This window comes from Vipera ursinii, assembly GCF_947247035.1.
Source record: "Vipera ursinii genome assembly, chromosome: 1".
In the NCBI taxonomy this organism is placed as follows: Eukaryota; Metazoa; Chordata; class Lepidosauria; order Squamata; family Viperidae; genus Vipera; species Vipera ursinii.
In genome coordinates, this window is record NC_139512.1 from 131,402,802 (window position 1) to 131,425,346 (window position 22,545).

Genomic DNA, 22,545 nt, shown 5'->3' on the forward strand with positions numbered 1-22,545 from the left:
CGGCTCCGCTTCTGTGCTGGACCTTCTGGTTATTCCAGAAGGTAAGGCATGCAACGATTGGTTTAAATTGCCAAGGAAATCGATTTTACTGGACATCAGGGGAAAAAAATCCTCATGGTGAGAGCTAATTAAAAAAAAATTACTTTGGGTGTGTGTGTATGTGGATGGATTCTGTTTCAGTGGACTTGCTAAACAGTCTGAATGGCTATCTTTTAGGGATGCTGTAGTAATGGATTCCTGCACTAAATGGAGTTGGACTAGATGATCTCATTTAGTGAGTTTGCCCAAAATATCAAACCATAAACTGCCTAAACTGGCTTCGCATATCATGTTGAGAACTAACCAGGCACATGTTAGGTTAACATTTTGGATGAAGTTATAATCTTGTTAATAAAGTGGGATAAAAATAAATAAAAATACGGGCCTCTGCACATCTCCAACAGATGAAACATGGGCTGCTCGCTGGAGGAAAAAAAAAAACCTTTTTAGAAATAGGATCCTGTTTGGGGGAGGAGAGGAGTACTTTTCTAAGAAAAAAATTGCCTAGTGTCATGTTTTCAGTACAAAATGGGGATCTTTTTTTTTCCTGATCCTGGTAAATTCTTTTGTGGTATTGTATTGATATTGCCAGCAGGTATAGAGAAGCATGTCTTAAAAATGGAAATGAGTTCCCTTCTCCACTGTTTTCTTTTTGATCATTAAACAATTACGGTACAGAGGATATTAGAGGATGTTGATGCCTAACGGTCTTCTCTGGAGGCTGAAGACCCCCCCCAGAGCATTCTTTTATTTATTTTAAGGAGGAATGGAGTCGTTGCAGCCAGTATCCCCTATTCTCATTGGAATAACTTTTCCTTGAATAACCACTCCTAGAATAACTCTACAGCAGGGATCTTCAAACTTGGCCCTTCTATGACTTGTGGACTTCAACTCCCAGAATTCCTCAGCTAGGCATGCTGGCTGAGGAATGCTGGGAGTTGAAGTCTGCAAGTCATAAAAGGGCCAAGTTTGAAGACCTCTGCTCTACAGGCAGTCCTTTCTTTGGACCAGACGCGAGGTTGGAGGCAGCCTCGTTCCTTAAATCGAATCCCCGCAGAGTGTTAAAAGCCTAAGAGCCGCAGCAGCCAAAATGACGACGACGCTGCTCTCAGGGACTGGCCCTGTAATGTGCCTACTACCAGTGTACTTCTTAGGGCTCCTAAATTTGTCCAGAGGACACCCTAGGGAACAGTTGAGCTTTGCGTGCAACCTGGCACAACCGGCAGGTTCGTGTACGGGGACGTCTGCAAGCAAGCGTTCCTCCTCTCCACCACCCTCCCTCGCCCAGCCGTTTGCGAAGAGCCAAGGGACTAAACCAGGCTGGGAAGAGGTGGAGACTGGAAGCCAAACCCCAGGGGCGGCTCTCCTTCAGCTTGAGAACCCGCCTTTAACGGCCGCGGAAGCTCTCGCCCTTTGCCTTTCGCCGAGCGGAAAGAGGCGGCGGGAGAGAAGGCGCCTCTGAGGGAAAGGCGGACCGGGGAAGACGCGTGAAAGAAGTCCCCCGAGCAGCCTGAAGCCGGAGGAGGGCCTGGTGGGCTAGGCGGCGAGCCGGGGTATCATTTAAAGCAGCCTCTCCGGTCAAGCTGCGTTTCTTATAGGCCTCTTGGCGTCCGTTAGTAAAGCTTTGTTCCTTTTGCTCGTCGTAGGTTTGAGCGTCGGTTGTGTGTATGTGGTTCTTATTTTATTTTTTTGCCGGTGTTTAATAATAGATTAGATGAGGACTGCCGTTTTATAATGTTTAATGATAGAACGTAAGCAGACATGCACATCGGACCGTAAGAATAATAAGAGATTGTATGAACTCATGCCGTTTTTCTGCTCTCTGCTGAGGGTCCCGGGCAATTTACTATCTGGGGTCTGCCTTCCTTAGAGCAGGGGTCTCCAACCTTGGCAACGTTAAGACTTGTGGACTTCAATTCCCAGAATTCCTCAGCCAGCTTTGCTGGCTGAGGAATTCTGGGAGGTGAAGTCCACAAGTCTTAACGTTGCCAAGGTTGAGGACTCTTGCCTAGAGTCTTAGACGAAACATCCTTGCCTGTCTCGCCAGTGTTACCAGATCCAGTTTGCATCGTTATCCAATGGGTCCCACGTAATATATTAGGCAGCACTAATTAAGGGGAGAGATGTCCAATATTTTCACCAGATGTAGGCATAGCTGCTTGTAGTAAGCCGTACTTTCGGTGTCGACAGAGACAGTGTGGTGGTGCTTGGACTACCATCCTAAAAATGCATTTGAGTTTGACTTCTCAAAATATTTGGGATATGTGTGATATTGTGGAAGGGAATGTTTAAGAGTGTACTTAGTTCGAGTCATGCAGTAGACCAGACATGTCAAACACAAGGCCCGGGGGCCGGATCCGGCCCGCAAAGTGGTTTCATGTGGCCCACGAAGCCATCCTGGAAACGGCCCCCACTGCCTTGGCCCTGGCCCAGAGACCCTCCTTCTGCCAGAGACCCTCAGATCTGTCCCACTCCTGCCCAGGCCCCCATAGGCACCCTTGTTGCGAACATTGTAGAGCTGGCCATGCCCACCCAGTAGGCCATACGCACTCTAGCCACACCCACCCAGTAGGCCATGCCCACCCAGGCCATACCCATCCGGCCCTTGAGGGCAATCGCAATGCTGATGTGGCCCTCAATGAAATTGAGTTTGACACCCCTGCAGTAGACCTAGAGATTGACTGATTATGAGCCATCAGGTCAGGGTTTTTGTACTCCTAGCAAGCACATAAGAGTTTCTCCATGGCAACCTATCCCTATCCTGATATCTCAGGTCATCCAGTAGAGAAGGAATGTACAGTACAGGTAGTCCTTGACTTAAAACCATTCATTTATTGACCATTGAAAGTTAACAGTGACACTGAAAAAGTGACTTATGACTGTTTTTCCACACTTACGACTGTTGCAGCATCCCCATGGTCATGTGATCTAAATTTGGATGCTTGGCAACTGGTTCATATTTATGATGGTTGCAGTGTTCCAGGGTCATATGATCACCATTTGCGACCTTCTGAGAAGCAAAGGCAATGGGGAAGCCAGATTCAGTTAACCGTGTTACCAACCTTAATGGTTGCAGTGATTCACTTAACAACTGTAGCAAGAACTGCCGTAAAATGGGGCAAAACTCACTTTATAAATATTTCACTTAGCAATGTAAATTTGGGGCTCAATTGTGGTCATAAGTGGAAGACTACCTGTAAATGATTTTTTTGCTTGAATCAGGTTTTCCCATCAGCTTGGAAATTGTTTTGATCTCTTGTGGGGACAATCCTGCTTGACATTGGTAGTCACAGAAGACTTTTGAATATATTCTTGGAAAGACACAAGTAACACTTGTTTCTTTTTATAAAGAAAAATGAGCATCCCTATGGTAGTTTAGTTTTAGGGATAGTAAGTATAATTTCCCATATATATTTTTTTGAACAACAATGCAAGCATGTCTTGACAATTTTTTTATGCTATATCCACATGATATGTCTAGCTCATCTTTTAGCCATGAGTAAGGCAGCAAGACAGCCTACTGTCTTAGTATTAAAGAAACATTTCCTCCTTTTGTGATACCATTCAAGGGCATCCTGAAAGGGTACTGAATTAGGCTTTGAAACTTGTTAGGACTGTGCAGCACTTTGGATTGAATCTCCCAGAGGTTGCTTCAATGGGTAAACATGGCACCTGCTTGGAATCCCCTGAAACAGCTCTTAACTATTGCCAGAAATATGCATTCAGTCTTCAAAATATCCTTTGAAACATGTGAGAACCTTTGCTTACCAAAGGTTCTCACATGTTTCAAAGGACATTTTGAAGACTGAATGCAAATGCTGCATGGCTTTATGTCCATTAATACGGGGTGAAGTCAGGGGACTTAAAACTGAGGTACAGTAGAGCTGGATAATGGGGACAACACAGCTTTCATGCCAATACAGATAGCTTCAACTCAGTAGTGGGGAAGGGCCCTGTATTTAAGCGAATCTCATTTCAAAATCTGGGAGGAATTGATTCGTCTTTGAAGGCTTCTTTTGGCAAATATCTTTTTAAATATTTGTATATTTGAGACATTAGAGCTATAAAACAAGTACATAGCATAACTTTGATCAGTTTTCCTCCTGCAATGCTGTTTATTTATTTTTTTTTTTGCTTTTCCTATGTCATCTTCCATTTTTAGATTTCAGAAAAGATTGGCATCCTATCCACCAGTCAACTAAAGTCAAGAGTTCAAAATTACTATGACGGAGGTATATTTTTGTTGAACCGTGCATAAGTAATAGCATATGTTAAGGACACATAGAATTGAATTACTTTCAGCAAAAGTTCAATAGTTCAAAATATGTTATAGAAAAACCTCTAAAGGTTAACCACCTAAGGGACTGAATGAAAGTGGTCAACATACGGAGGTGGTCAGCATATGGAACAACTGTACTGATACAAACATGTGCCTCATTGTACAGCTTTTATTAGAGAATGTCATACAAAAAAAACACATAGTGAAAACATAGGAAAATCATTCCTGCAATATTTTATTATACAAAATCAATACATTTGTTTTGATGTATTGTTGTTCTTATGGTTTGATCATGTTTTCTGAAAAAAAGACTCAGTTTTAGTCTGTTTCTTATTTTTATGAAGATAAGCGGAGAAGGCACACTCAATGCTGGCTATATCACTCAGCATATGTGGGCATTTTTCCATGGCAAATGACTATCTTCAATTCATGTATTCTGTGTTAGGAGGAATTTCAGAGGACTGCATTAGAGAACAAGCTGGCAATACTTTGTAATTATAACATGAGAAACATTCTATTTTTTCCACTGTAGCAAGAGCAAGAATGGGAAAACTTAAACAAGTTATTAAGACAACATGGCTTAAGACCTGTATGCCTTGATATGCCTGGAAGTTGCGGAAATGTGCCAGGTAACCTACTCTTTACTAAACTAAATTAAATTCACTATCAGAATCTTGCACTTCTGAAGATTCAGATACTTAAGTACTCATTCATTTGTAAAATATTATTTATTACTGACATTTCTGTGCATATCCACTCCAAATGGTTCTGAGCAGTATGTGATACAAGAGAAACATTGGTAATCCATCAGTGTAAGAAATTTAGGATAGGAAAAGTGGTTTTTCACTAATTAAGGGCAGTCTCAAATGGTCCTATCCCAAAGGACACAATGTGATCTCTTAGCATATAGAACTATGCAGGGCATTCCTCAATATGAAATGGCTGAGATATAATTACATGAAAACAAAATATATTTATAGCTTGAAAAAGATACAAGTACTAAGTTGTGAATACTTGAATTATGCTTATAGTTTTTTTTTCAAGCAAGGAATGATGATAACACTGTACATTGTTAAGGTCTTAATACCATAACCAAACTTCTGTCTCCCAAATTTAGAATCCTCCACTAGGGCCAAATAGTTCTCCTTCCAAGTCTTCAGCAATTGAATGGCTTCCTCTTTGCAATACAAGTACCGTCACTTACACTCAACATGCATAACTCCAAGAATTTGTCAGACAGCTTAGCCATTGCTGAAAATGTTAAAGAGTTGATGTCTGCAAATTGCTAAGGGTGGACTACTTATTTTGATGAGTATGGTGTAGTTCATTTGTCAGCTTGGGATTGGGCTGCTAACTCCTAATCAATAGTTCAACGACATACAAAAATCTTTAGTACAAATCTCAAGGTTACAACATCAAATATTTCCTCTCTTTTCCCCTTAATATCTACTATCTCGTATTTAAGCTAATACAGTTCTCATTATATCAACTAAGTAAAAACATTATTATTACGTTTATCAATAAATTTTTAGCTTATACATATCTTAATTACTTTTACATTCGAATCTTTTTAGACAATCAATGTCCTGTTATTGGTTTTTCCCCAATTTTTAGTTTCCCATCAATATTCAAATTTAAACATTTGATATTTATAATTACAAGGCTTTAGGTAACCAAAGTTTCCGTTGTCTCAATTCATAACAGACTCTAATATTCAAAATAAACATCTATTTGAGCACGTTCTGCACACTGATCTGAGAGCAGAGGCATCCAAGATGTACCAAAATAGCATTTGTGTAAATTAAGCTGCTCAGAAAGAAAAAGAACACAGTACTCCCAGCACTTCCTGAAGCAGATACAAAATGTTTATTGGACATTGAAATAAAAATGTTCGAAAGATTAAAACTAAAACAAAATAAACATCTATTTGAGTATAGTCTTGTTCTATTTTCTAAAAGTTATCTATTTCCCACCATACAGTATTAAATCATCTAATTAATAATACAGTATCCCCTTTAATAAATCAAAACCATTATATATATTGTCTGGGTTAATCAATAAATCAAACATTCATAATTTTTTTCTGGTTCTAATTTTTAAATATTAAACAAATAGAATCCTTATTTTCAACTAATTTCCAAATATTTTAAATTTAATGACCAAAACTCCCCTTACCTCAACTTCTCCCTTTAACCCTCTAATTAGTAATATGAAATCCCCTCTAATAAATCAAAACCCCAATTTTCTGCAGCCTTATTCTGGCTTTTTTCCTTTGCCAACTAGCCTTCCATGTCACTGCTTTTAAATCATCAAATAGATCTCCCTCTATTATTATATATAGTATTCGAAATAAGAGAGACCATTTAGTTGCCATTTTTTTTGGAAGGGCTAGCCCGTTTGTGTTCATTAAATCGTCTCCCTATTATTCCAATTCCCCATGATTGTCCTTATATGTTTATCTTCCATTCAATCTGTTCTTCTCAAATTTCTTCTGATTTATATAGAAAGCCATTTTCAGTGTTGTCACTCCCTTTTCTGGATTTTCCATTAATTGTATTTGTTGATCAATTAAGTCCTCTGTCTTAGTATTTGATTGTTCCACTTCTTCTGTTATCTTCTGCATTGTTAGTTCTTTCGTTGTAGTCAAAATTTGGGTTTTGTATAGTGCCGCGTAACAGAGTGAGCGCCTGTTACTCGTCCCAGCTTCTGCCAACCTAGCAGTTCGAAAGCACGTAAAAATGCAAGTAGAAAAATAGGGACCACTACGGTGGGAAGGTAACAGCGTTCCGTGCGCCTTTGGTGTCTAGTCATGCCGGCCACATGACCACGGAGACGTCCTCGGACAAGCGCTGGCTCTTTGGCTTTGAAACAGAGATGAGCACCGGCCCCTAGAGTCGGAAACGACTAGCACGCATGTGCGGGGGAACCTTTACCTTTACTTATAGCAAAGTTGGCATCTTGTTCTTTTATGTTGCATCTTATTTTGTCACAAGCTGAAAGAATGTTTTCATGTATTGCTTTCAACATGGAAAGGATCTTTTCCTGGTCTTCATCCATATTCTCTTAATAGTGTGTTAAGTTGAGGACTTTAAAACCAGATGTTAAAAATAATTTTATAACTAGGTATGGGACCTCTGTTTCACGTATTATAGGTAATCTTTATAGTAGAAGTCATTTGTCAAGTAAGATTTTATAGTCCAAGGTATTTTATCATCTCATATAATAACCAATGTTCCTCAGATAAAAAATAGGAAACCAATTCCCCACATATAGCTCTAAAAGTCAGTGAAGGTTTACATTCATAGTTCAAGCAGGCCAATTATGCTGCCCAGAAGTTCTCTTTACAGCTGAGTTTCTCACAGGTGGTATCTATCAAGAGTTTTATCTGAAGTCTGGGCTTAGCCAAGTCTCTCTTAGGCAATAACTTGTTGTAATACCAAACTTCGCCACAAGATGTCACCGATGCTGTTTAAAGTTTTTTAAGTGCCAAAATTTTTATAATCCTTTTTCCAGTTTTGTTTCTTTTTTGTAGATAAAAATAAAAGTCTCCAGTAAAAAGAAGGAAACTTTTGGTTCCCAAGTTTCAGAAACATATAAATACAATTAGATTAAAATTGTTCTTGTAGTGCTTTAACTCACCTGGGTAGTCAGTTGCCGCTGTTCTTAGAGGGCAAACCGGAAGTCTTATTAATACTGTTCTATATTTAGCCTTTGAGGAAGTGTCTAATATTGGGTACAAATGGGGTCCATTGGTGATTCTTTATTACTTATTTATTTAAAACATATATGCCCATCTAATGTTGAACTGTGGGAAGCTCCAATGATAAGGTATGATGATGATAAAGAACCAGGCAGTTAGGAATTAAAGAGTTACTGTTTTCTTAATTAGTACCCTTAAAATCTGAATTCTTTCAGTCTATGAAGACTTTTGCTTATACTGAATTTGAGACAGTTGCGGAAAAGTGGCCAATTATAGTGACAGAAGCATGCTTGTGTTCCAGACTCCAAAAGTTGGCTTAATGAAATTTATCAGTTCTCAATAGCAAGCTCATATCAAACAATTCTGTATGGTTTGTGCTTAGTTCATTGTTTAAAAATTGAATCATAATATTGATATTGGAAGAAAGTTTTACTAATTTCTTAGGTATTGGTTTATCAGTCATTTGAATGTCAGAGTATTAGGGTATTGACAGCCCCTTGAAGAGGCCAGGTCAGGAATCAGACACGCAAGAACTATGGAACCCTACTTTATTGTTGTAAATATAATATCAGAATCTTTAATGCTTGCTAGAATTCCATCTGTCCTCTCCTATATCATGGAAATTTATCTTTGGTCTTTTCTTTATGCTTAGTTCTCTTCAGGACTGAGATTTCATTTGGTCTCGTTAATTGATGCTTTGCATTCCTATGCTATCTCTGCCTCCGTTTACAGGTATTAGGCCTCCTATACTTATGCTGATGCCAGAGTCTTGAGTGAAGAAATTGCTACTAAATGTGTGTATTCTATTCAGTGGATATAAATGAAGCATAGTATTTCCTAAAGAATGTTCTTTAATAGCATTTTCCATCTAACTCAGCGGTATAGAAAGTATCATAAAACTCACTTGCTTTGTTATTAGTAATTGGAATTATTTTCCTTTTGCCAGCTCTTATATGATACACTTTTATCATTCTAGCTGATATGGGAGATGCTTTAAAATAATGTATTTAAAAAAGCATTTATTTTTTAAAATACCAGACACAGAGAAAATTGTTATGGACAAACAGTCCTCGGAAGCAGTACAGCATGCACTGAAAACACTAATGGAAGAAACAGAGCGTCAACGAAAAATCATTCGTGGCTTGATAGAAGACAATCACCAGCTTAGGTAATACATTTTCTTAGAATTCAATTGGATGTCGTTCTCTAGATCAGCGGCTCTCAACCTTTTCTATACTCTGCACCCCTAGAACGCTTCTGATATATTCTTGTACCCCTTACAAAAGTTCGAAATAACGGCAACGGATTATGCATATCACTATAATTTTGAAAACCCAAGTTTTCGCACCCCCTGGAATATCATCTTACACCCCCAGGGGGGGTACGAGCACCCCTGGTTGGGAACCCTGTTCTCTTTCTTTCTTTCTTTCTCTCTCTCTTTCTTTCTTTCTCTCTCTCTCTCTCTCCCCCTCCCTCCCCACCACACTCTCTTCTCACACACACACACACACAGGTGCACACCATATAGGTAAGAAAGAGGATGGTTTGAACCCTGATTTGTGCTTTCAAGCTTTGGATAGCAATTTTAAAAAAATAATCTTTGATTAGTTAAAACTAAGAATCCAGGGAAGACATGGAAAGGGGCAGAAAGTCCTGAAGAAACTCCAGTCTAGGTGATGGAATTCATAGAACAGTTTCTAAATAAGAGTGTGTGGGACAAAAATTGTATTGTCTCACTTCCCATTTTCACTTAGCCCCGTCTTCTGATCGCTCTGTTTGGTTTAAAGATTTCTTGGCTTTTCCGTTCTGCTGGGGCATTTTGTAAACTCCGTGCATGCTCTCCTCATCGTTGCAAAGATTGCCATTTAGTAGAGATTCTGTGAAAAGCTAACATTGGGTCAGAATCCCATACTTTCAATGTGGATTCATTTCCTTGAGTTCTTACAAGGGAAGGAATGTCAATGCAGCTTCTTTGCAGCAAGATGAGCTTCCTTTATTGCAGTAAGTCCAGGCTGATGCTCTCTTCTGGTTGTGCATTTCAGAAGGCATGACTTAGACCAGGTGTGTCCACTCTGTGGCCCATGGGTTGCATGCAGCTCTGGGCAGCTAGTAATTTGGTTCCACAAGATCATAAACTTTTAGCATTATTATGTAATCTACATACATTAATTATATTACATATTACATATTTTATACGCAGCCCAAGACAATTCATCTTCAGTCAGTGTAGCCAAAAGGTTGGATACCCATGACTTAGACTATCTAGGGTTTAATGTATTGTCCAGGATGATACCATATAATACTATGAACCAAGCTCTAAGGTGGTTTCTTTAGCTAGTTTAATGTATAGATCCACCTATGAATCTCCGATTTTGTTAAACTATACTGACTATAATAGATTTAAACAACGTGTGGGCCACAAATTGTACCCCCACACCCCATAAATAAACCCAGCCTTTTTCTTTTGCAATCCATGCTTTATAACTTCTGGACCAAATCATTATAGCTTGTTGACTCAGCCTTCCATCCTTCCGAGGTAGGTAAAATGAGGACCCAGATTGTTGGGGGCAATTAAGCTGACTTTGTAATAATGCCGCTTGGGGTGTGTGTGAAAAAGCCCTAACAAGCAGGCATATACATAGAATGAAGGCTACTGCTAAGCTTGTAAGCCACCCTGAGTCTTCGGAGAAGGGCGGGATATAAATGGAATTAAAATAAATAAATAAATTAAATTATTAAAACAAATGTGATTTAGCAAATTGTATGAGCCTAGCTGCAGTCTTTTAGGTGGACGCTCTTATGTTACTTTTGATTTGAACTTATTTGTGGATAGCCTATTGTTTTCGTTAAAGTTTATTTTTATTTTGTTTGGTTTTTTTAATTAGAGATGAATTACGCTTGGAGAGAAGTCGGGCTTCCCGACAGGAACAACGAGCTAATGATTTGGATGTTATTGTGGAAAATGTCAAACATAAAATACGTCAACTAGAAGACGAGTCAATAGCTAATGCTTCTCAGCAACATAACCAAATCAGAGATCTTCAAACAGATCATGAAATTTCACAGGTACTTCAATACCGTTCGGAGTTTGAAATTCTGGGAAGGTTTGTTTATTATAGATGAGAGGCTTTTTAAGAACGATAGCAGCTACAGAACTAATTCTGAATTGCATTATGTCAGAGCAGCAGGTTGTTAACACTTCAAATAAGAGGTGTCCAACCTTGGCAACTTCAGAATTCCCCAGTGAGCCATGCTGTCTTAAGTTGCCAAGGTTGGAAGCCCCTGCTTTAAATGAGCATGCAAGAAAAAAGCGAAAAGTGTTCTCTCTAGCTAGAAGACAGATGCTTTCTTTAAAAATGATACTATGGCCAGCTAGTACTTTTTTTTTCCTTTTGCAATTTTCTGTTTTTCTGAACCCAGACAGTGTACCGCCACCAAGCGAAACAGTTGGAGGAGCAAGAAGGGACGATTGCCCATTTACAAAAGGAGCTTTCTAAGCTGGGTCTGGAAGAGCAGCAGCGTATTGCCACTCAGAAAAAAATGTTCCGCCAGTTTTGTAAGCAGGCTCCAAGAACTCATTTGGATCAGCAGTAAGAAATTCTGCATGGTTTTCAAAATAAGTCCTAGTTTTGGGGCAAAGTGCACATGTAAAAATCAAACTAGTGTGGGGGTGGGGAGTTGGATCTGCCCCACGTGCCCCGCACTCGCTTATGTTAGGATCGCTGCAGCCAGGCTTCCCGTACCCTGACACCTGTTGCACCTTCTGCTTGCCGTTTGTGGCTGCATGCCACGTGGCGCATCGCACTGGTGCAAGAGGCTGTGTTGCTCATCACGCCGATCACGCTGGGTGGCAGCAGTGGCGCGATAGTCACAACGTCATGTGGCCTGTGAGCAGTGGCAGTGGCACAATCGTCATGAAGAGCCATGTGGACTCTTGTTGCAAGCGGTGGCAGTGGTTTGATGCGTCATGTGGTGTATAGCCGCATGTGGCCGCAGAAGAATATAGGAATTCATGTTAGGTAGTTCTTCTCTGCATTGCACATTGTACTTTTTCTTTTTAAAAAAATGCTTTGATGTGCAAATAAAGAAAAAGAATGAAAATAAAACAACCCCAGTAAAATATACATAAAAGAAAAAAAGTCAACTATCTCAATTTATGGTTTACCCTTGATTTCACAGAGAAATATTCATCAGCCTTGGCATTGTACTGATAGAAAGCTACTTTATAGATGAAAAGTGAATATATGTAAATTAGTCTAGGCTGAACCCGTCTGGTCTCACATTATCTTTTCAAACATCAAAGATCATCTTCTTTGCTAATGCACCTGAGTCTAATTGCAAATCTGCAATGTGTTTGCTACCATCTTAAATTGTACATCCTTTCTTTAGGGACATACAAAACTTACATTCATACGGTTTGGGTTCATTTATATTATTTACATAATTTACATAATTTACATAATTTACGTTGATGGAAAAGTACTGTAGAATTCCAAAATTTGAATAGAATTGTTAATGAACAAAATAGCCCAGAAACATAGTAAGAAATATGATGGGTAAAAGCATCTTGGAAATACTATTTTAGATTTCATATTTTTAAAAGACAGTTTCTATCTTCCCCTCCAGATGTTTTGGCCCATCGTGTTCATCAGCCACAACCAGCAATAACAGGGTAAAATTTACAGAGTCTCTAGCTTGCCCATATTCATCCCGCAACTGTTTGGATTTAATTTCATTTCCACAAAAAAGGGAACCTTTACTAGAGAAGTTTTAAGTTACATTTATATCTGCTTATTCAATATTATTAATTTCTTGACTCAGTGGATTTGTAAATGTGGATTTTTTTCTGACAGATAACATTTTCTGCAAAACTAATCTTTCTCAATGGCATACATATATCTTGCAAAGTGTTGTCTTTATACTTAATGGTTATCTTTGATAGTTCAGCTTCTAGCAAAAAAGTACAACAAACTACTAAGGAAAGATAGTACAGTGAGCTAAACTTTGTCTACAAATTCACATTCTTTCTTATAAAAGTTATTCTTAGGGCAGAGTGAGGTATCCATGTTTAACATTTGTTGACTTATATTAAATTAGGGTACCCTTCTTTTTCAGGATTTGGTGTCTGATTGATTATTATGAATCTCAGATCAGCCATGTAAGAAAAGAACTAAGGTAGGTAAAATGGTTGGTCTTGTTCAATTGATGGTCTTATCCTATGACTGAAAGTTATACTTCAGATGCCAAAATAGTTAAGAGAGACATATTAGCGGGGGATCACCAACTCCTCTTAGACTGTAACTTGCATCAGCCTTCACCACTTAGTCATGCTGTCAAAGACTAATGAAAGTTGGTCTTTAAAACTATTTGGAACATCACGTTACCCATCCCAACCCAATACATAACTGAGATTTATGAAAAAATTCATTTAAAATAAGTGGGGTCAAGCAGCTGACATAGCAACCTTACATCGCATCCAACATTTTTTTGAATAGACTTTGCTTCTTTTTTTTTTGATGTGTTGAAATTCTTTGGAGCCAACTTGCAAAAGGGGAGGGGAAGGTAGATGGAAGAAGAAGAAGCATCTTTTTGGCCAAACAAATTCACCCTGTTAAATGTAAAAGTTTGTTTTGTACTTCCGTTTTGTACTTTCACTTAAGTGAAACTTACTTTAACCCAATTCCTTCATAGGAAATATAAGAAAGAGATCAATCATTTACAAGACGAAGGAAAAGATGAGGATGAATTCTTGAAGAATATAGATGCTACTGCTAATTACAAAGCTCTGCTGATGGTAAGGAACCTCTGTATAATTTTAGAGGTAGATCTGGAATCTGGACAACCTCTAGGCATAAAGTTATAACTTTCCCAGTTGGTAAATTATAGTGTGATTCACATTAGGATTATGCTGAAGGCATTGGTTGATAGCCATCAAACGTATCCCACTAATGTCTACAAATGAGAAACCAAACTTAGAGAACCCACACAACCTTATACTGCAATCATGAGCTACATTTAGCCTCTACCATCATAGTTTGTATAAACTATGTATATCCAAAACCCATTTTGCTTTTTTCAGCAAGCATTTATTTTTTGTAGCATAACTCATACTGTCCGCTATCTTTTCACTAGAATCTTCCTAATTTTTCCCTCCATTTTCCCATTATTTGTAAACATTCTGCCAAATATAGCAATTCATCTTACTGCTCTTATTTACCAATTTCATTTGAAAGATAAAGCATTGCAAATTATATTTTATATCTTCCAATATTTTCAAGTAGTTAAATAAATGGATTTAAATAATTAGAATTGTTATTTTAAGGAGTTTTTTTAAAAAATATTCTATTAACTTTGGATTCCCTGGGTTAAACTTTAAATAAATCATCGTTTTTCAGTGTTTTAGTATCTTATTAATCGTCTGTTTAATTGTTAGGGTAAGCGACAAAGTGCTGTGTTTGCATGCATATGTATGAGTGTAACGTTTGTAATAAATATTTCCAAGTCTTTCCAGACACAAATAATTGAAACAAAAGCTCGAAATGAACAGCTTATGCATGAAAATACTAATCTCAAGAAAGAGATGGAAATTAGGTGAGTGGGAAAAATAATTTCAGCATAGCATGCATGCATGGATATGATTAAAATCCTGGATCCTAAATTCTGTGTGAAAACATTCAATGCTGAACATCAAACAATCTCTACGAGATACTTTTCAACTATCTGATTCATGTTATCATAGCAATAGATGACCATTTAATAAACTTGCTGAGAGCAACAGAAGCATGATCTGTGAATCCTTTTGGCAGGGATGTTACTGGCCTTGTAAAAGCAACAACAGCAATAAATCTACAAGACAAATCTATTCATTGTGAAACTTCACAGAACCCTCTTCTTCCCTTTTAGGCCAACTGTGCAAGAACTAAAATTTTATAAACACCAAGTGAAGAAGCTGGAGAAAATATTAAAGAACATCAAGTAATGTATTTCGAATAAGCATTAATCATTAACCTGTTTTGCAGATGGATAAAAATAGAGCCTGTGTAATGATTATTGATCTGAGATTTTGGGTTTAGACACTTTAAAAGGGAGGAAGCCAAAATGGGAGCACAGCCAAAGAGAAAATCAAGGGTCACTCAACCCATTTTTTAAACTATAATTTGTGCTGTTACTTTTTTTCTGAGCTTTGAAAGCTACAATTTGTGTAAAACAAATACCTTAAGAAACAATTACAATGGAATCTTTCACGTTTATATGGATGCCGACCGTACAGTTTACTTTAGATTTTGTGATTCCATGTTTGCTCTATAAGCCCTGGATTATAAAGCAGTTTATTTAGTGCTTCTCCCTCTCCTCTTTCGGGTTGCTTGTTAGATCACTTGAGAGCAGTGAAGAAGAAAACATGAAAGAAAATAGGGAACTTAAAAAAGGTTTGGGAGGAAGCCAGCTGCAGGAAGTTTGCAGAAGATATTTACAGGTGAGTGGATTTTTGTTTCTCACTCATTGGTATAGTACAGGAGTAGGCAGCTATGGCAATGTACAACCTATGGACTTCAACTTCCAGAATTCCTGAGCCAACATGGCTCAGTTATTCTGGGAGTTGAAGTTCCTAGGTCATGAATGAGCTATGAATGGCCTCAGGTTTACTGTTTGTTACTCTCCTCCTCTTTCATGGCTACGAAGATATTGTGATTAGTTATGAGAAGCCTGGTTCTTCCAATTTAACCTAGCCCACTTAACACAGAGAACTGTGGTTTGTTTTTGATTCTCAGGGGAAAAAACAGTAGGCTTCCTGCTACTGATTTGTTCCCTAACTTGAATTTTGACAAATCATAATTCCTTGAATTTATATGACATCTTATTTATTTATTTATTTTTATTTATTTAATCCCATTTATATCCCGCCCTTCTCCGAAGACTCAGGGCGGCTTACAATTTTAAGCACAAACCAAGAAAAGAAAGAGAAAGGAAAAGGCAATGAGCTGCCTCCTATTGCGGGAAGCCACATTTTCCCAGTTAAGTGTGTAACTGAGCCAGAAAATATGCCTTTATTAAAAGCTTGTGATCATTTAACTCCCCTGTCCTCTAAAAATGCCATTTGGCGTCAATAGAATTGAAGCTTTTCTTGAATGCTTCTTGATTGTATTGAGAATAATCTCACTGGGTTACCAGCTGGCAGCATATATTTTCAGATTGTAGAATTGTAACTCTGATAACTGCTAAGACACTAACTTCTATGTGGGAATGCCATATTTCCTACAGTGTAACCTCCTTGATGTTGCTTTACAGTAAATATAACATTTGCAGTGTGGAACACCTATTCTCTTACCATTTGTATTGCAGGCAGAACAAAACTACCACACATCAATTCTAGTCAGGTGCAAACAAATTTATGCTTCTGGCTTTTTACATTGTGACTTCCATGTCTACTAGTCTTTCTTCCAGTTTAAACCATTTTTTATTACTCGTGCGAACTAGAATTTGCTCCGTAGTAAAAATTACCTCCCAAAAAAGCTTGCAAACCAAACCATAATTTAATGTTACCTCCCAGACAGACTGGTTTTGCTAAGTGAAAGTGCACAAGAAAAAGATTGGAGCAGGCTTGTTCGTGCAATGCTAAATCATGGTTTGCTGTTGTGCCTGGACGAACCCACTATATTGGCCCAAACAGTGTACTTAATATATATAATAGAGGCAAACTTCGCTGAATGTTTAGTTCAGTCATATATTCTGTGTAAAAAATGGAGTTTCCTTGCTAAATCTTGAAACACAGGGAAGTAGTGAAAAATTAATAAGTATGGGAGTTGGTGAGTAGGAAGAAGCCTGATTATGAAATACTTCACTGGAGGAAGTCCATCATAATCGCTGTTGGAGCAAAACCCAACAGAAGTGTAGCTGTCTTAGATCATATTATTTCAATGAAAGAGTTGAATGTTTGCCTAACTGTCCATTTAAACCTGGAATTTTAACTAGGACTGGATTGTACTCAATGTTCCTCAGATGTACTCCAGCCATGTGACTGTCTGGAACGTTTTACAAAGATTAGTGAATAATGTTTTTTTTCCTCTAATATTTTAACTCTAAAGGTATTATCCAGCATTGACTCTATTATCAGAAGCCCAAGAAGAGCTCCTCTAATAACACTCATGCAGAAAAAGGGCCTTGGGAAAAGCTGTACTGAGGAGGGAAGTGGATTTGAGCATCTCCCTGCTGTGGTTGAAATCTGGGCTGAGCAGCTAATGGCCCTGAAGGTACTGGTGCTCTTTGACTCCTCTCTTCAGCCTGGGGACCTGCCCCTGTGCCTGGCTCTTCCAGGGCACATCCTTGGTGTTTTCCCCATGTCTTTTCAGTGAGTGTAAATTCAACGTGCAAGTAGTTAAATAATAACAAATGTATCTTGCAGTAGGGACGTGGTGGCTCAGTGGGTTAGGACGCTGAGCTTGTCGATCAGAAGGTTGGCAGTTTGGCGGGTTGAATCCCGAGTGCCGCGTAACAGAGTGAGCGCCTGTTACTCGTCCTAGCTTCTGCCAACCTAGCAGTTCGAAAGCACGTAAAAATGCAAGTAGAAAAATAGGGACCACTACGGTGGGAAGGTAACAGCGTTCCGTGCGCCTTTGGCGTCTAGTCATGCTGGCCACATGACCACGGAGACGTTCTCGGACAAGCGCTGGCTCTTCGGCTTTGAAACGGAGATGAGCACCGGCCCCTAGAGTCGGAAACGACTAGCATGCATGTGCGGGGGAACCTTTACCTTTTACCTTTACCTTGCAGCAGAGAATTTGTTACGCTTTATCCTGTGAAGTCTCTCTCTCTCTCTCTCTCTCTCCCCATTTGAAATATTTTGTTTTTAAAACAAGGAGAAGGATATGGGAGCCTAATAATGAACTTCCCACAGCATCCTGTTTAATTTTTACACTGAAAAGCCCAAAAGAATAACACATCGTCTTTTTTGTTGTTGTTCCTTCAAGATCTTGCACCAGTCCCTGAAAAAGCTCTCCCTGCAATTAGTTCCTTGGTATACCAAAACTATGCAGGATACCAATGAATGTATTAGAGTTGAGGACCTTCAGCAAATAGTAGATGAAATCTCTGAAGAAGTAGGCAATGAAGAAAAGGTAATTTTGTTCAAAAGTTCTGATTATTCAGAAGTATCAGTTTAATGTGTTCCCTATGTGGAAATAATATGATAATAAATAGTTTGTCATTTGGGGCCTGAATGCACATATACATTCATTCGTATGGATGTAATGTGGGCTTATAATGATCTCAAACCTTAATTTGCCTATCTATTTAGAAAATGACACGCTAGTAGAATCCTAGGCTTCAGACAGAATACATCCCCGGGATTCTACTACGTTTAATCAGGATTGAAATGATCAGTGGGCTCCTTTTGTCTTTATTTATACCCTACAGAAAAGTCTGATTCCTTCACAACAAACCTTGTATACCATTGTCTGTCATTTTCAAAAACTGTTTGATGTGAAGACCCTAAACGGCATTTACCCTCGAATGAATGAGGTTTATACAAAACTTGGTGAAATGATCAACGCTATGAGGAACCTCTGTGACCTCTTAGAACTAGGTAAGAATCAGTTGCTGTTCCTCTGACCTGCTCAGAGTCAGACCAGGATAATGTGGAGATGAGGAAGAGCTCAGCTGTGTTCTTTGAAAGGGGTCTGTAGGCTGAAAGGGCACGATAACTTTACCGTAGGTTTTGCAGGAAGAGAATGGCTGCCATAAAAACTTTACCCAAGGGAAATGCTTTTCCTGCATCTTAAATTTAATTGAAAATGTATGTTGAGGTAAAGTAAAAGTTGAGGATGGAATAATAAAATAGAGGACGCAGCACCAAGTCATATTGAATTCTACATATTTTGTTTGGTTTCATTTTAATGTTTAAAGTTTGGTCATATACAAGCTCAGCAAAGCATGTTGCAAAAGACCATTAAATGCAGCAACAGATTTGCTGTTGACTCTTTCAGAGTTACGGATTTTAAAAACCCATGTAAGGCAGTATAGTTCTGCAGCTCCCATGACTGTATTACATGGCCACAAGAAAGATTGGAAATACACTTTGGAAGAGATCTGATAGCTCCTTCGCTATGACCTTACAGAAAAGTCCATCATTTTTTAACGTGGAAAGATGAATGGGAAGCAGGTTAAAAATCGTCATATATTCCCCATATGCATCTTCCTTCCTTCCTTCCTTCCTTCCTTCCTTCCTTCCTTCCTTCCTTCCTTCCTTCCTTCCTTCCTTCCTTCCTTCCTTCCTTCCTTCCTCCCTCCCTCCCTCCCTCCCTCCCTCCCTCCCTTTTTTAATTGTAAATTATTAATATTTATAGTTTTAATGTTTACTGGATTTTAATGTTTGTAAACCATCCGGAGTTGCCTGTAGGCCAGGTGGATGCCATACAAGTTTAATCAATCAATCAGTTACTCAGGTAAATCAATCAATCTCCACACATAGTCCTAATTCTCTTTCCAATATCCTAGTGCTGTTCTAAATGCCCTTTTTTCTTCATTGCCTATAAAGAAAGGTTTTCTTCCTATAAAGAAATGACAGGAAGAAACTTTCTTCCATCCCATACTGTTGGCATGATCCAAGCCAGTCTTGTGAAATATCAGGGCCTCCAAAATACCAGGATTGCTCTGTTAATCCTGTCGGTCTTATCCCTACACTATCAGTACCACAATCATTTTAATGGGTTGTTAGTTTCGCCTTCCCCTTAAAAACTCTGGTATGCTGTCTTGCACAATATGTTCCTACCTTGCATAGTTTGGATGTTTTGAGTTGGCAACCATTTCGAACAGCTCGCTGTTTAATTTGCTCCCATTTACCTATTGTGAAATGTTGCACAGAAACTGATACAATGTTTCTTCATAGATAGCTCAGCACCACCTAGTGTCCTGGTGAACACTGTTGGAAAGCTATGCAATTTGTTTAATGAGAATGTGGCCTGGCAGGTGGAACAACTCCTGGGCACACAAGACATTGAAAGGTATGTAGAGCTTCATAGTTAACTAATAGTAGCTTTACAAAGATGCCTTTAGCCCTACATTCTAAATTCATAATGGAGAGAGAATGGTGTGACATCCTGTTGGGTATTTGAAGAACACTATCATGGCCATCATACCCATATTACTCAAGGCAAATCCTAGATGGCTTCTTTGATCTTTTTGGGGCTTAATTTATAATGTCTTGATCCTCTTTGCCTTTTTCTGAATGTGTTCCATTTTCTCACAGTGCTTCTTAAAAATGGGGTGTCCAAAGGTGAGTATGGGTACTTTAGGCAAGGCCTGACCATAGGAGAAGAGAATGGAATGCTTAATTTTTCTGCTTAAGTATTCTTTTGATATCACAGGTAGTCCTCACTTAATGATACTAATTGGGACCGGCAATTCTGTCCCTAAGGATTTGGTCCTAAAGGAAGATGTCATACAGCCACACTAATTTATGATTGCAGTTGCAGCAGTTCCAGTTGCCATTAGTAGGTGAATCCCACACAATCACAGTGTCCTGTGATCATGTGATCATTTGCAAGTTTCTGCTGGTTTCTCCATTGACTGCCTGTTGGAAACTGGTGACAAATGGTGATCACATGACTGTGGATATTGCAATCCTCGTAATTGCCAGCCAGTTGCCAAGTGCCCAGATCACAATCATGTGACTGCAGGAATCCTGCAACAGCCGCAAGTACAAGGAATAATCATGTCCCCTCATTCGGTGCCATTGTAACTTCAGATGGTCACTGAATGAGTGATTGCCGAATGAAGACTGCCTGTACATTTCTGCTGATAGAGTTTAAAACTATATTTGTCTTTTTTACAGCCACATCACACTGCTGTTTCATACTCAATTTGCAGTTAACTGTAATTAGTTGACCACCGTGATAAGATTAGGGCATGTTCTTTAAATGACAAAAGGAGAGAATGGATGTTTGTAAAATTGATATTTTTCAGCATTATCTACAAGTTAGAAGAACATGACGACTTTTTCCCAGCATTTCATGCTCTTATTGACAACTTACTTCGTGTTCTGGGTAAGCACTTTCTGCAAATTAATGATAATGGATAGAGGGGCCTGGGCTTTCAGTACATTATTCCACATGAATTTTGTTTTCACCCGAATTTAAGGGCAACATTTAGCTGTCTTCTGAAATATATCTCAAAGAAATTTATAATTATGTGGCACGATCCTTTGTCCTTGTAAGTCAATGTTGCATATCCCGCCTCAAAAAAGTATTGAGAACAGCAGTCAAAGACTACCTAAATCTATTGCTGAGTAATGTCTAGAACAGGGGTGTCAAATTGCCATCCCGTGGGCTGGATGCATCATAGCGAAACCGTGCCCACCCATTGCCGGCAATGGCAAAAAAGTTGCGATACGTCATGACACGTCATGTGATGTTGCGAGTTTGACACCCCTGGACTCTAGAAAGTAATATTATAAATAATTATAACTGTTAAATAGTTTTTCCCTGTTTGCATTCTTCTTTTTTGGAATATACACCTATGTGATTATTACTCTTGCTATCAGGACCAAGTAGAAAGTGATCTTAGGATTATTCAGCAAAATTCATAGTAATTACATAAGGATTGTTTTACATTGGCTAGTTATTGGGGGGAGGAGCATTGCCAACCATTCAGCAGGACAATTTTCTCATGATGTTGCTGAGAACGATACAGTGTGACTACATCTTTTGAGAGGCTCCGTGTATTTGCTTTGAAGGCATTTTAAGGACTTCCCAGTACCCCCAAATATTTCCCCTTGGATTGCCACTGAGGGTTGCTTGTTTTTACTGCCATTTTTGTTGGAGGAGTCCACTGTGAATATAGGTGAGATGACCTTGGAAAAACCCCTGAACTAGCCATGTTCAGCCTCCATGGGGACATGCTTTTATGAAGTGTAGCAATATTGTAAGCAAAAAAAACCCCTCTGAACTGTGTGGTCTGTTTCAGAAGCTGATAAATGTAATTTTAAGAAATCCTTAGAATGTATAGTAAACCCTGGTCATTTTGAGTGTGGGGTTCTATACTTCCAGATTGGAGTTTTCCATTCATAAACTAATTATAGCCTGGTTAGTTTATAGTTTACTTCTGAAATGTAATGCAAATTTTACATAGTTTATACTATAAAGTATAAATATAGGGCCATACATTTTAAGCATTCCATTGGATATCTAAAAATAGGTGACATTGAATTGAAAAGGCAAAACGTGTGCAAAATTGCTTTTGTTTCAGAAGTCAGAAGTCTCACAGAAATATTACCTGCTGTACAGAAGCTGAAATGGATGGTCCAATGATATAAACTAAATGTAAACTTTTAACATGTTGACTACCTCTTATGTATTTTTGAATATTTTTATTAAAAATGTCTAAACAGAATCTTGAAGATTTGTTATTTGCTTTCAATAGCATAGGGACCGAGTTTTCAAAGCAGATTAATAAGGAGTATTAATGAACAGAATATTGGTAGTTAATAAGTCATAAGCAGCTATTATATCATAAGTTTATTTATTCTTTAAAAGCG

The 22,545-nt window shown here is 38.5% G+C and overlaps 1 protein-coding gene across 3 annotated transcripts; it reads left to right on the top strand.

Annotated features, from left to right (window-relative positions):
• The first annotated feature begins 1,257 nt into the window (after positions 1 to 1,257).
• On the top strand, positions 1,258 to 22,400 carry CEP70 (centrosomal protein 70). 3 transcript variants are annotated; one of them, XM_083349565.1, is made up of 17 exons: positions 1,258 to 1,651; positions 4,202 to 4,271; positions 4,851 to 4,947; positions 9,057 to 9,186; positions 10,904 to 11,084; positions 11,439 to 11,608; positions 13,134 to 13,193; positions 13,710 to 13,812; positions 14,521 to 14,609; positions 14,922 to 14,993; positions 15,390 to 15,492; positions 17,102 to 17,266; positions 17,984 to 18,130; positions 18,429 to 18,597; positions 19,900 to 20,014; positions 20,976 to 21,055; positions 22,257 to 22,400. In XM_083349565.1, exons 2-17 carry the CDS (start codon positions 4,263 to 4,265, stop codon positions 22,316 to 22,318), a joined length of 1,752 nt encoding a protein of 583 aa, XP_083205691.1. In that variant the 5' UTR covers positions 1,258 to 1,651; positions 4,202 to 4,262; the 3' UTR covers positions 22,319 to 22,400. The 3 variants fall into 3 exon arrangements, with proteins under 3 accessions (XP_083205691.1, XP_083205690.1, XP_083205692.1); XM_083349564.1 differs by having other exon boundaries at positions 1,258 to 1,592; XM_083349566.1 differs by having other exon boundaries at positions 1,258 to 1,592; positions 22,260 to 22,400.
• Positions 22,401 to 22,545: the final 145 nt, after the last annotated feature.